This window comes from Oratosquilla oratoria, chromosome 20 (assembly GCF_046742065.1).
Source record: "Oratosquilla oratoria isolate Oo_2021 chromosome 20, ASM4674206v1, whole genome shotgun sequence".
In the NCBI taxonomy this organism is placed as follows: Eukaryota; Metazoa; Arthropoda; class Malacostraca; order Stomatopoda; family Squillidae; genus Oratosquilla; species Oratosquilla oratoria.
The window spans coordinates 37816694-37828217 of NC_134796.1; the positions used below are offsets into that span (position 1 = coordinate 37816694).

Genomic DNA, 11524 nt, shown 5'->3' on the forward strand with positions numbered 1-11524 from the left:
GACATGGGCGCCGAGCGAGAGATTTGCGAATTTTGCAGAAAACCCAGGAGGCCCGGCATGGCACAGTGGTAACGTGCATGTCTGGTAACTGCATGGGGGATTTCAGGAATCTATTCGTATCCTGGCTTTGGCTTAAAGCAGTGGTTAACCTTTTTCAGTGTCTGTACCCCTTGATACCTCAAAAATTTCTTGTACCCCCATCCAATACAAATACAATGCAAATATATGAAAAGGATTAGTGATACAAACCTTGCTTTGCTTTCTCATTGTAAATATACGGTACCATGCACTGGCTATCATGTCTCGTACCCCCAGGGTTCAAGGTTTCGTACCTCTTGGGGTTACACGTACCCCAGGTTAAAAACCACTGGCTTAGAGGTTAGGAGGTACGTCCACTGAGTAATGACCCAACCAATTGCTACCCATTTCGGACCTGACTTGAGGCGACCTCAGCTTCCTCTGGGTATCTTCAGTGATGTGGCATAAGCGTGGACACCGTCTGCAAGGCTGAGGTCCGGGGAGGAACCAGCTGTGGTTTGGTGACCAGTGTTAATAGATCGAGGTTTGTTGTGTCTCGATCCTCTGAGCCCAAAAGACACTTTACCGACGGCTGACACTACAAAGGGTTGAAGGCCACGTCATCCTGAGTATATCCTAGCGTGCCATCATTATGCTTCCATGCTAATGGACAATTTTGCGCCGCTGGCGTGTGCTATCCTACGTTTCATACGTTGGTTTAGTCAAGGTTATTTACGATTCTGTTTAACGTCCCGAACCCACCCTATCAGGAAGCTATAACGGTGCTCCTCACTTTGTAGCGGAGAATTTAATTAAATGTAGCCGGTGTGGAATACAGTGAGAATAGTGTTGGCAGGTTCGTAGTTTATTAGTTGAAACTGAACAGGTTTTACATGTGGCCAGGAGCCGATATATATACCGCGTGGGTAGTCACCCGTGGGGCGTAATTACATAATTGCACTGGATTAGGTTAGGTCGGGTCAAGCAGAGTCGCACTGTCATTGGCAGGTGTGTGTTGCTAGCGCGTCAGGTCTAGCTGCGTGGGCGAGACAACGTGGGTCCCATTTTGGTGCCACGTGGTTGTCGTGGTTTGTACAGAACCATACCCTTTGTCCAACTCTTTGGCGGCAAGGTTCGAACAGCCTTCACCTCGACCTCCGCTGCAAGTAGCGACGCTCTAACGCGTTAGGCAAGCGAGGGTTGTTTATAGTTTGGTTGACAACCCTGTTTTCTGTAAGTTGTGGAAAGATGACAGAAGTTCTGTTGGCCAGGATTTGATTACGAGTTACAGGTGTCTAGGTGGGTAAAGTGCACACACGGCTAACCGGCGCAGTGGTAGCGTTTGCAGCCACTATTCTAGCGGCCCGAGTTCAAACCCCACCCAGGGCTGAAATAATTTAAGTATCGTTGTGCTGCGAGTCGTTACTCCAACTCTCGTGGGCGGGGAGTTGGGGGTGCATGTGTAAGGTCGCAGCATTACCCATACATCGGACATGCATGACCCGAGTTCAAATCCGAGTGTGATAAATATCGATCACGAGCCCAACACGTGGTCCAAGACCATCACATTCACACGCGCGCGCACAATCACACGAGCGCACACAGTCACGCGCACAGTCGCACGCCCCCACAGTCACACGCCCCCCCCAGTCACAAGCATGGGTTAGAGCGTCGCTAATTATGGAGTTCGAGGCAGCGGTAATTTGAACTGCGCCGCGAGCGAGTTGAACCAAGAGCATTGTTCATTAAATTCCACGCTACAGTTTTCTATAAGGGGAACCGTACCAGCCTCTTGATGGGGGGTGGGGGGTTCGCAACATTAAGGCGAATCATGTATGATTATGAGAAACCTTATACAGCCAAGTGGGAAGAATAGTTTCCTGTTACGAGTTAATTATGTGCGAGGGAATGTTCTGTTCTTTGGCATACTAAAGCTGAAGTCTTCAGAAACAACCCAACATCCTTATCTACATTTGTCTCTAAAATGGGCCCCAGTATCTCACTTTTAACTAGTTCCTCCTATCCACATAATGCGAGCCGGCAATAGGCTACTACTCCACTACAAACGGGTAGCAATCCCGCACTAATACAAGACAACAGTCCTCCAACATTGCTTTCCACATCGATGAGAGGATCCGAGGACTTATTAGCTATTGTGGGACTGAGGGCTTACATTTAGTGAAATTAAATTATTTTAAGGAAAAAATACAGATCTGTTGACCCATAAGAGGCATTCAAAAATAGATTTCCGTCGTGAAATTCACATTTTCAGCTTCAAAGTTTAACCCATTCACCTCGGATGACATGATGTGGTGTCAAGGGATGGTTGGACACAAAATCAGCTGACATCAAAACATGCCATGAGTGAATTGGATCACTACCTCCATGGCATCAAGGGGGAGATAAACATCGTACCTCAGGTGGCATGATATCATGCGCACGATGAGTGGCATGTGTTTTTAAGAAGGAAATAGGCAAGAACTACTTTACCAACATACGATGACGCCGCTGTCAGCTTGGGTTGTATTTACTTTATAGCTGTAGCCGAGTGACTCACGAATTATGTGAACTAGCTTGCTCACGTTTTCTATGTTTATTATTACTCTGAAAGAGTGATCAATACAACAGTGGCTTTATATTTTATAACGCGAGTATTGCGATGTGTCAGTCATCGTACCTCATCAGTTGCTGCGCGCGAGAATTTGATTCATTGAAGATGTTAACGAATGGAATAGACGTAACCATGTAATAAGCGCTGAAACAATGTTTGTTTTAAGGAAAGATTAGATAACTTTATGGGTAAAGATGACAGGTGTTAAATGACACGAAACCGCCTAGTGTAGGCCGTATGGTGTCTTGTCTCTTCCATTCTTGTTAGAATCGCTAATTTAAATTTGTTGAAAAAATACTTCGCTAGTGACGTTTTGTAACATTTCTGTCAGGGAACTTTGCTAAGCTGAAGTGGACAGCACCATACTGACAAGATCAAGAAAAATTGAAATTAACGTTGAAGACGTATTAATAGGAAAGTGAAAAACAAACTACTTTTAGAATTTATAGAAAAGTAAACAAATACAACCACCTAAACATCCAACAAATATAATATGCGTGTGGAATTTTCATATTTAAACAAAAGAAAACATTCAGTACCGTGGAACACTACAAGCATCGTTGTGGCGAATCGGACTTGCTTAAGGATGCACCTTATTGTCCGAGACGGAGGTCAACGATCGAGCAATAGATCTAGCCTACTTTCAAACTCAAGAGCCCCTCCTTATAAAATAGCCTGATGTGTGCCACAACGACAGCTATGTGGTGTGCCACAGTCCTGAAGAAATAACAAGTTACCATATAACAACATTGGCCTTTTCAGACCAGCCAAAACCTAAATGAACCAGATGTCCTTGTAACTCGTCCACAAGGAGATCTGGGGACCAAGTACAGCACCCGAACCCTGACCATGATTAATGTCGAGGTTACGGGTTGCTATGTTTGAAGAAAGAAAAAGAAAAACTAAGGTGAGAAAAATTCACCCTGAGGCCTTAGCTGTGACGATAGTCGCCTTAGCTGTGACGATAGTCGCCTTAGCTGTGACGACAGTCACCTTAGCTGTGACGATAGTCGCCTTAGCTGTGACGATAGTCGCCTTAGCTGTGACGATAGTCGCCTTAGCTGTGACGATAGTCGCCTTAGCTGTGACGACAGTCACCTTTGCCCTACGCAAGGCCCGAACAAGTGACAATTACACGTTTAATATCTATCATCCAAGGTAAAACTATATTACTACATGTTCTTAATGCTATATTCAACCTTTATGGGGGAAAATCTGAAGGTTTAGTACAGTATACCATTTCCAATAGCGCCATCATAGTAAATATTGGATACAGGGGAATGCACTTTACTTCTACTTAACTGCTAATTTATGTACAAATACATATTCAGAAACAGCTGGAACCAAAACACTGGGTTTGTCTCTCCAAGAGAATTTAAGCGTATGGTTGTTGTGTTGATGCCAAGCATCATTCCTGAGTAGTGACTGGAACTAAAGTTCCGGAAAGGTTAACCAGACAACACTAAGGAAGAATGGGAAATTTAAGGGGAATGCGAATGTTAGAGAAAAGGCGAGGAGGAGGGATGCAACTTAAGTCAAATCAAGATCCATAATACCTCCGTTAAAATCTTGAGAATCAAAGGAACCTGATAACCGAGAAAACAGCCGTCCATGAAAAAAAGTAAACATTTTGTACCACAATGGGAGCCGAAAAATGCGGGCCCCACAGACATAAAAAAAACAAAGTGGTATGGTCAGAAAATGTCAATATTGGCGGGTCTCCGCGCGTACCCAAAATCTAACAAGTACACAATCTCCTACATTATCAATACCACACGACGTGTTCGACCATCAGCTACGCTACTTGTGTAGACCAGGAGTTTGCTTGCTACCTAGTGTGATCCATGACAGGGCACGAGCAAGGAGCTACTGGCGTTGGCGTTCTCTTCAGACTGAAGGGAAAATTCTGGAAGTGTCTCCAAGAAAGGGTGCACGCACGTCCACACAAGGGACGCACATTCTTTCGTCGCCTCTGCGTCAGTTCCCAGAATCTCCTCAAGACTGAAGTTGAAAAAAGTAAAAGATAATCCAAAGAGAACACTTCTAGTTTTCTATGTTCAAATAAAGTTCAACTAATCTAAAAATCGTGCATGTCATCTTTAATCCATTCGTCAGTGATGTATAAAGGCAATTAGATTTAGATTCATACACTGAATTCCCTGCGAGTGTCTTACTAGACTTGGGTAACCTCATGCTTTCGCTGTAACATTTAAGACATTGTACATACATTGTACGAAGCAGGGCTATTTTTTACAGAATCTGTTAGATTAGTACAGCGGTTCCAAACCAGGAGGGAAGTGGGGAAGGGTCCCCTGCCAGTGTGGGTGTGTGGATGGGGGATGGTTTCGAACCCAACGAAGGGTGGGGGGAGGAGGAGTCCGGACCCAAGGAAGGAGGGGGGGGGAGGAGTCCGGACCCAAGGAAGGAGGGGGGGGAGGAGTCCGGACCCAAGGAAGGAGGGGGGGGAGGAGTCCGGACCCAAGGAAGGAGGGGGGGGGAGGAGTCCGGACCCAAGGAAGGAGGGGGGGGGAGGAGTACGGACCCAAGGAAGGAGGGGGGGGGCGGATTCCGGACCCAAGGAAGGAGGGGGGGGAGGAGTCAGGACCCAAGGAAGGAGGGGGGGGAGGAGTCCGGACCCGAGGAAGGAGGGGGGTAGGAGTCCGGACCCAAGGAAGGAGGGGGGGGAGGAGGAGTCCGGACCCAAGGAATGGGGGGGGGGAGGAGGAGTCCGGACCCAAGGAATGAGGGGGGGAGGAGGTGTCCGGACCCAAGGAATGAGGGGGGGAGGAGTAGTCCTGACCCACGGACTGAGGGGGGGAGTAGTAGTACGGACCCAAGGACGGAGGGGGGAGGAGGAGGAATCCGGACCCTAGGTAGGAGGGGGGGGGTGGAGGAGTCCGGACCCAAGGAAGGAGGGGGGGGGAGGAGGAGTCCGGACCCAAGGAAGGAGGGGGGGGAGGAGGAGTCCGGACCCAAGGAAGGAGGGGGGGGAGGGGGAGTCCGGACCCAAGGAAGGAGGGGGGGAGGAGGAGTCCGGACCCAAGGAAGGAGTGGGGGGGGAGGAGGAGTCCGGAACCAAGGAAGGGGAGGCGGGGGGGAGGAGGACGGACCCAAGGAAGGAGGGGGGGGGAGGAGGAGTCCGGACCCAAGGAAGGAGGGGGGGGAGGAGGAGTCCGGACCCAAGAAAGGAGGGGGGGAGGAGGAGTCCGGACCCAAGGAAGGAGGGGGGGGAGGAGGAGTCCGGACCCAAGGAAGGGGGGGGGAGGAGTCCGGACCCAAAGGAAGGGGGGGAGGAGGAGTCCGGACCCAAGGAAGGAGGGGCGGGGTGGAGGAGTCCGGACCCAAGGAAGGAGGGGGGGGGAGGAGGAGTCCGGACCCAAGGAAGGAGGGGGGGGGGGGGAGGAGACCGGACCCAAGGAAGGAGGGGGGGGTAGGAGTCCGGACCCAAGGAAGGAGGGGGGGGGAGGTGTATGGACCCAAGGAAGGAGGGGGAGGAGTCCGGACCCAAGGAAGGGGGGGGGGGAGGAGTCCGGACCCAAGGAAGGGGGGGGGAGGTGTCTGGACCCAAGGAAGGGGGGGGGAGGTGTCTGGACCCAAGGAAGGGGGGGGGAGGTGTCTGGACCCAAGGAAGGGGGGGGGAGGTGTCTGGACCCAAGGAAGGGGGGGGGAGGTGTCTGGACCCAAGGAAGGAGGGGGGGGAGGTTTATGGACCCAAAGAAGGAGGGGTGGTGGAGGTGTCTGGACCCAAGGAAGGGGGGGGTGTCTGGACCCAAGGAAGGGGGGGGTAGGAGGTGTCTGGACCCAAGGAAGGGGGGGGGGGAGGTGTCTGGACCCAAGGAAGGGGGGGGAGGTGTCTGGACCCAAGGAAGGGGGGGGGAGGTGTCTGGACCCAAGGAAGGGGGGGGGAGGTGTCTGGACCCAAGGAAGGGGGGGGGAGGTGTCTGGACCCAAGGAAGGGGGGGGAGGTGTCTGGACCCAAGGACGGGGGGGGGGAGGTGTAGGGACCAAAGGAAGGGGGGGGGAGTTGACTGGACACAAGGGATGGGGGGGGGAGTTGTCTGGACCCAAGGAAGGGGGGGGGAGGTGTCTGGACCCAAGGAAGGGGGGGGGAGGTGTCTGGACCCAAGGAAGGGGGGGGAGGTGTCTGGACCCAAGGCAGGGGGGGGGTGTCTGGACCCAAGGAAAGGGGGGGAGTAGTAGTAGTCCGGACCCAAGGAAAGGGGGGGGGGTTAGTAGTAGTAGTCCGGACCCAAGGAAAGGGGGGGGTTAGTAGTAGTAGTCCGGACCCAAGGAAAGGGGGGGGGGTTAGTAGTAGTCCGGACCCAAGGAAAGGGGGGGGTAGTAGTAGTAGTCCGGACCCAAGGAAAGGGGGGGGTAGTAGTAGTAGTCCGGACCCAAGGAAAGGGGGGGGTAGTAGTAGTAGTCCGGACCCAAGGAAACGGGGGGGGGTAGTAGTAGTCCGGACCCAAGGAAAGGGGGGGTAGTAGTAGTCCGGACCCAAGGAAAGGCTGGGTAGTAGTAGTCCGGACCCAAGGAAACGGGGGGGGGTAGTAGTAGTCCGGACCCAAGGAAAGGGGGGGTAGTAGTAGTCCGGACCCAAGGAAAGGGGGGGTAGTAGTAGTCCGGACCCAAGGAAAGGGGGGGTAGTAGTAGTCCGGACCCAAGGAAGGGGGGGGGAGTAGTAGTACGGACGCAAGGAAAGGGGGGGTAGTAGTAGTCCGGACCCAAGGAAAGGGGGGGTAGTAGTAGTCCGGACCCAAGGAAGGGGGGGGGGGAGTAGTAGTAGTCCGGACCCAAGGAAAGGGGGGGGGGTGAGTAGTAGTCCGGACCCAAGGAAAGGGGGGGGGGAGTAGTAGTAGTCCGGACCCAAGGAAAGGGGGGGTAGTCGTAGTCCGGACCCAAGGAAAGGGGGGGGAGTAGTAGTCCGGACCCAAGGAAAGGGGAGGGGGTAGTAGTCCGGACCCAAGGAAAGGGGGGGGGTAGTAGTCCGGACCCAAGGAAAGGGGGGGGTAGTAGTCCGGACCCAAGGAAAGGGGGGGGTAGTAGTCCGGACCCAAGGAAAGGGTGGGGGGTAGTAGTCCGGACCCAAGGAAAGGGTGGGGGGTAGTAGTCCGGACCCAAGGAAAGGGGGGGGTAGTAGTCTGGACCCAAGGAAAGGGGGGGAGTAGTAGTAGACCGGACCCAAGCAAAGGGGGGGGGTTAGTATTAGTAGTCCGGAACCAAGGAAATGGGGGGGTTAGGAGTAGTAGTCCGGACCCAAGGAAAGGGGGGGGTAGTAGTCCGGACCCAAGGAAAGGGGGGGGTTAGTTGTAGTTGTCCCGACCCAAGGAAAGGGGGGGGGGTTGGGAGAAGTCCGGACCCAAGGAAAGGGGGGGGGACTTCGTAGTAGTCCGGACCCAAGGAAAGGGGGGGTAGTAGTCCGGACCCAAGGAAAGGGGGGGGGGTAGTCCGGACCCAAGGAAAGGGGGGGGGTAGTAGTCCGGATCCAAGGAAGGGGGGGGGGGTAGTAGTCCGGATCCAAGGAAGGGGGGGGGGTAGTAGTAGTAGTCCGGACCCAAGGAAAGGGGGGGTAGTAGTAGTCCGGACCCAAGGAAAGGGGGGGTAGTAGTAGTCCGGACCCAAGGAAAGGGGGGGTAGTAGTAGTCCGGACCCAAGGAAGGGGGGAGGGGAGTAGTAGTAGTCCGGACCCAAGGAAGGGGTGAGGGGAGTAGTAGTAGTAGTCCGGACCCAAGGAAGGGGGGAGGGGAGTAGTAGTAGTAGTCCGGACCCAAGGAAGGGGGGAGGGGAGTAGTAGTAGTAGTCCGGACCCAAGGAAGGGGGGAGGGGAGTAGTAGTAGTAGTCCGGACCCAAGGAAGGGGGGAGGGGAGTAGTAGTAGTCCGGACCCAAGGAAGGGGTGAGGGGAGTAGTAGTAGTAGTCCGGACCCAAGGAAGGGGGGAGGGGAGTAGTAGTAGTCCGGACCCAAGGAAGGGGAGAGGGGAGTAGTAGTAGTAGTCCGGACCCAAGGAAGGGGGGGGGGAGTAGTAGTCCGGACCCAAGGAAGGAGAGGGGGAGGAGGAGGAGTCCGGACCCCAGGAAGGGGGGGGGGGGGGACAGTAGTAGTAGTCCGGACCCAAGGAAGGAGGGGGGGAGGAGGAGTCCGGACCCAAGGAAGGAGGGGGGGAGGAGTAGTAGTAGTCCGGACCCAAGGAAGGGGGGGGGGAGGAGGAGTAGTAGTCCGGACCCAAGGAAGGAGGGGGGGGAGGAGGAGTCCGGACCCAAGGAAGGAGAGGGGGAGGAGGAGGAGTCCGGACCCAAGGAAGGAAGGGGGGGGGGGAGGAGGAGTCCGGACCCAAGGAAGGGGGGAGGGGGGAGGAGTCCGGACCCAAGGAAGGGGGGAGGGGGGAGGAGTCCGGACCCAAGGAAGGGGGGAGGAGGGGGGAGGAGTATGGACCCAATGAAGGCCGGGGGAGGAGGAGTCCGGACCCAAAGAAGGAAGGGGGAGGAGGAGTCCGGACCCAAAGAAGGGGGGGGAGGAGTCCGGACCCAAGGAAGGGGGGAGGGGGGAGGAGTCCGGACCCAAGGAAGGGGGGAGGGGGGAGGAGTCCGGACCCAAAGAAGGGGGGAGGGGGAGGGGGGAGGAGTCCGGACGCAAAGAAGGGGGGAGGGGGGAGGAGTATGGACCCAAAGAAGGAAGGGGGAGGAGGAGTCCGAACCCAAAGAAGGAAGGGGGAGGAGGAGTCCGGACCCAAAGAAGGGGGGGGGAGGAGGAGTCCGGACCCAAAGAAGGGGGGGGAGGAGTCCGGACCCAAGGAAGGGGGGAGGAGGAGGAGTCCGGACCCAAAGAAGGGGGGAGGAGGAGGAGTCCGGACCCAAAGAAGGGGGGGAGGAGGAGGAGTCCGGACCCAAAGAAGGGGGGAGGAGGAGGAGTCCGGACCCAAAGAAGGGGGGAGGAGGAGGAGGAGTCCGGACCCAAAGAAGGGGGGGAGGAGGAGGAGTCCGGACCCAAAGAAGGGGGGAGGAGGAGGAGTCCGGACCCAAAGAAGGGGGGAGGAGGAGGAGTCCGGACCCAAAGAAGGGGGGAGGAGGAGGAGTCCGGACCCCAAAGAAGGGGGGAGGAGGAGGAGGAGTCCGGACCCAAGAAGGGGGGAGGAGGAGGAGTCCGGACCCAAAGAAGGGGGGAGGAGGAGGAGTCCGGACCCAAAGAAGGGGGGAGGAGGAGGAGTCCGGACCCAAAGAAGGGGGGAGGAGGAGGAGTCCGGACCCAAAGAAGGGGGGAGGAGGAGAGTCCGGACCCAAAGAAGGGGGGAGGAGGAGGAGTCCGGACCCAAAGAAGGGGGGAGGAGGAGGAGTCCGGACCCAAAGGGGGGAGGAGGAGGAGTCCGGACCCAAAGAAGGAAGGGGGAGGAGGAGTCCGAACCCAAAGAAGGAAGGGGGAGGAGGAGTCCGGACCCAAAGAAGGGGGGGGGAGGAGGAGTCCGGACCCAAAGAAGGGGGGGGAGGAGTCCGGACCCAAGGAAGGGGGGGGGAGTAGTAGTAGTAGTCCGGACCCAAGGAAGGAGGGGGGGAGGAGTCCGGACCCAAGGAAGGGGGGGGGGAGTAGTAGTAGTAGTCCGGACCCAAGGAAGGAGGGGGGGAGGAGGAGTCCGGACCCAAGGAAGGAGGGGGGGAGGAGGAGTCCGGACCCAAGGAAGGAGGGGGGGAGGAGGAGTCCGGACCCAAGGAAGGAGGGGGGGAGGAGGAGTCCGGACCCAAGGAAGGAGGGGGGGAGGAGGAGTCCGGACCCAAGGAAGGAGGGGGGGAGGAGGAGTCCGGACCCAAGGAAGGACCCAGGAAGGAGGGCGGAGAGGAGTTCCACCCCAAGGAAGGAGGGGGGGAGGAGGAGTCCGGACACCAAGGGAAGGAGGGGGGGAGGAGGAAGTCCGGACACCAAGGAAGGAGGGGGGGAGGAGAGTCCGGACCCAAGAGGAGGGGGGGAGGAGTCCGGACCCAGGGAAGAGGGGGGGGTGGCGGAGTCCGGACCCAAGGAAGGAGGGGGGAGGAGGTGTCGGGACCCAAGGAAGGGGGGGGAGAGGAGGTCCGGACCCAAGGAAGGAGTGGGGAGGAGGAAGGAGTCCGGACCAAGGAAGGAGGGGGGGAGGATAAGGAGTCCGGACCCAAGGAAGGAGTGGGGAGGAGAAGGAGTCCGGACCCAAGGAAGGAGTGGGGAGGGAGAAGGAGTCCGGACCCAAGGAAGGAGTGGGGAGGAGAAGGCGTCCGACCCAAGGAAGGAGTGGGGAGGAGAAGGAGTCCGGACCCAAGGAAGGAGGTGGGGAGGAGAAGGAGTCCGGACCCAAGGAAGGAAGGAGGGGGGGAGGAGAAGGAGTCCCGGACCCAAGGAAGGAAGGAGGGGGGGAGGAGAAGGAGTCCGGACCCCAAGGAATGGAAGGAAGGGGGGGGAGGAGGAGTCCGGAAGGATGGGGAGAGGAGGAGAGAGGAGTTCCCGGAAGGAAGGAGGGGAGGATGATGGAGTAGTCCCGGACCGCCAAGGAAGGTGGGAGGACGAGTCCTGGTCCCAAGGAAGTGGAGAGAGTAGTAATTCCGTGACCATCGCCTCAGATATGCTGCTATGCAACGACATCTCTGATTTCGCCCTGCCACGCCTCCACCCATCACCAATGCCGTGAGGATAGACTAGGAAATTTGGGATGAACCAAAACCAACAGTCCAGGGGTCGTGGTGAGGGTACACCCACACACTTACCGTGAACGCTAGGGAGAGCCGCAAAAAACCCGTGCACTGTAGGCCCCAGGCGTAGCTGCTTGACTCAGAGGGCGTATGCCTAACCCCAAAGAACTGAGGCAACCCAGCCTATTTGCAATCTCCGAGCTAAGATGTACCACTTCTCCGTGCCTGGCCTAAATAGAGGATCAAAGA

At 56.1% G+C, this 11524-nt stretch overlaps 1 protein-coding gene across 3 annotated transcripts in view; it reads right to left on the reverse strand.

Moving 5' to 3' along the window:
- Positions 1-3068: 3068 nt before the first annotated feature.
- Positions 3069-11524, reverse strand: part of LOC143036470 (uncharacterized) — a 47896-nt gene continuing 39440 nt past the window's right edge. For 2 of the 3 annotated variants that reach the window (XM_076203862.1, XM_076203863.1), the window contains one exon: positions 3069-4630. In XM_076203862.1, the coding sequence (XP_076059977.1) occupies positions 4462-4630 (169 nt within the window). In that variant the 3' untranslated portion in view covers positions 3069-4461. The remainder of the gene's footprint in view (positions 4631-11524) is intronic. The other variant, XR_012967359.1, reaches the window with a different exon arrangement.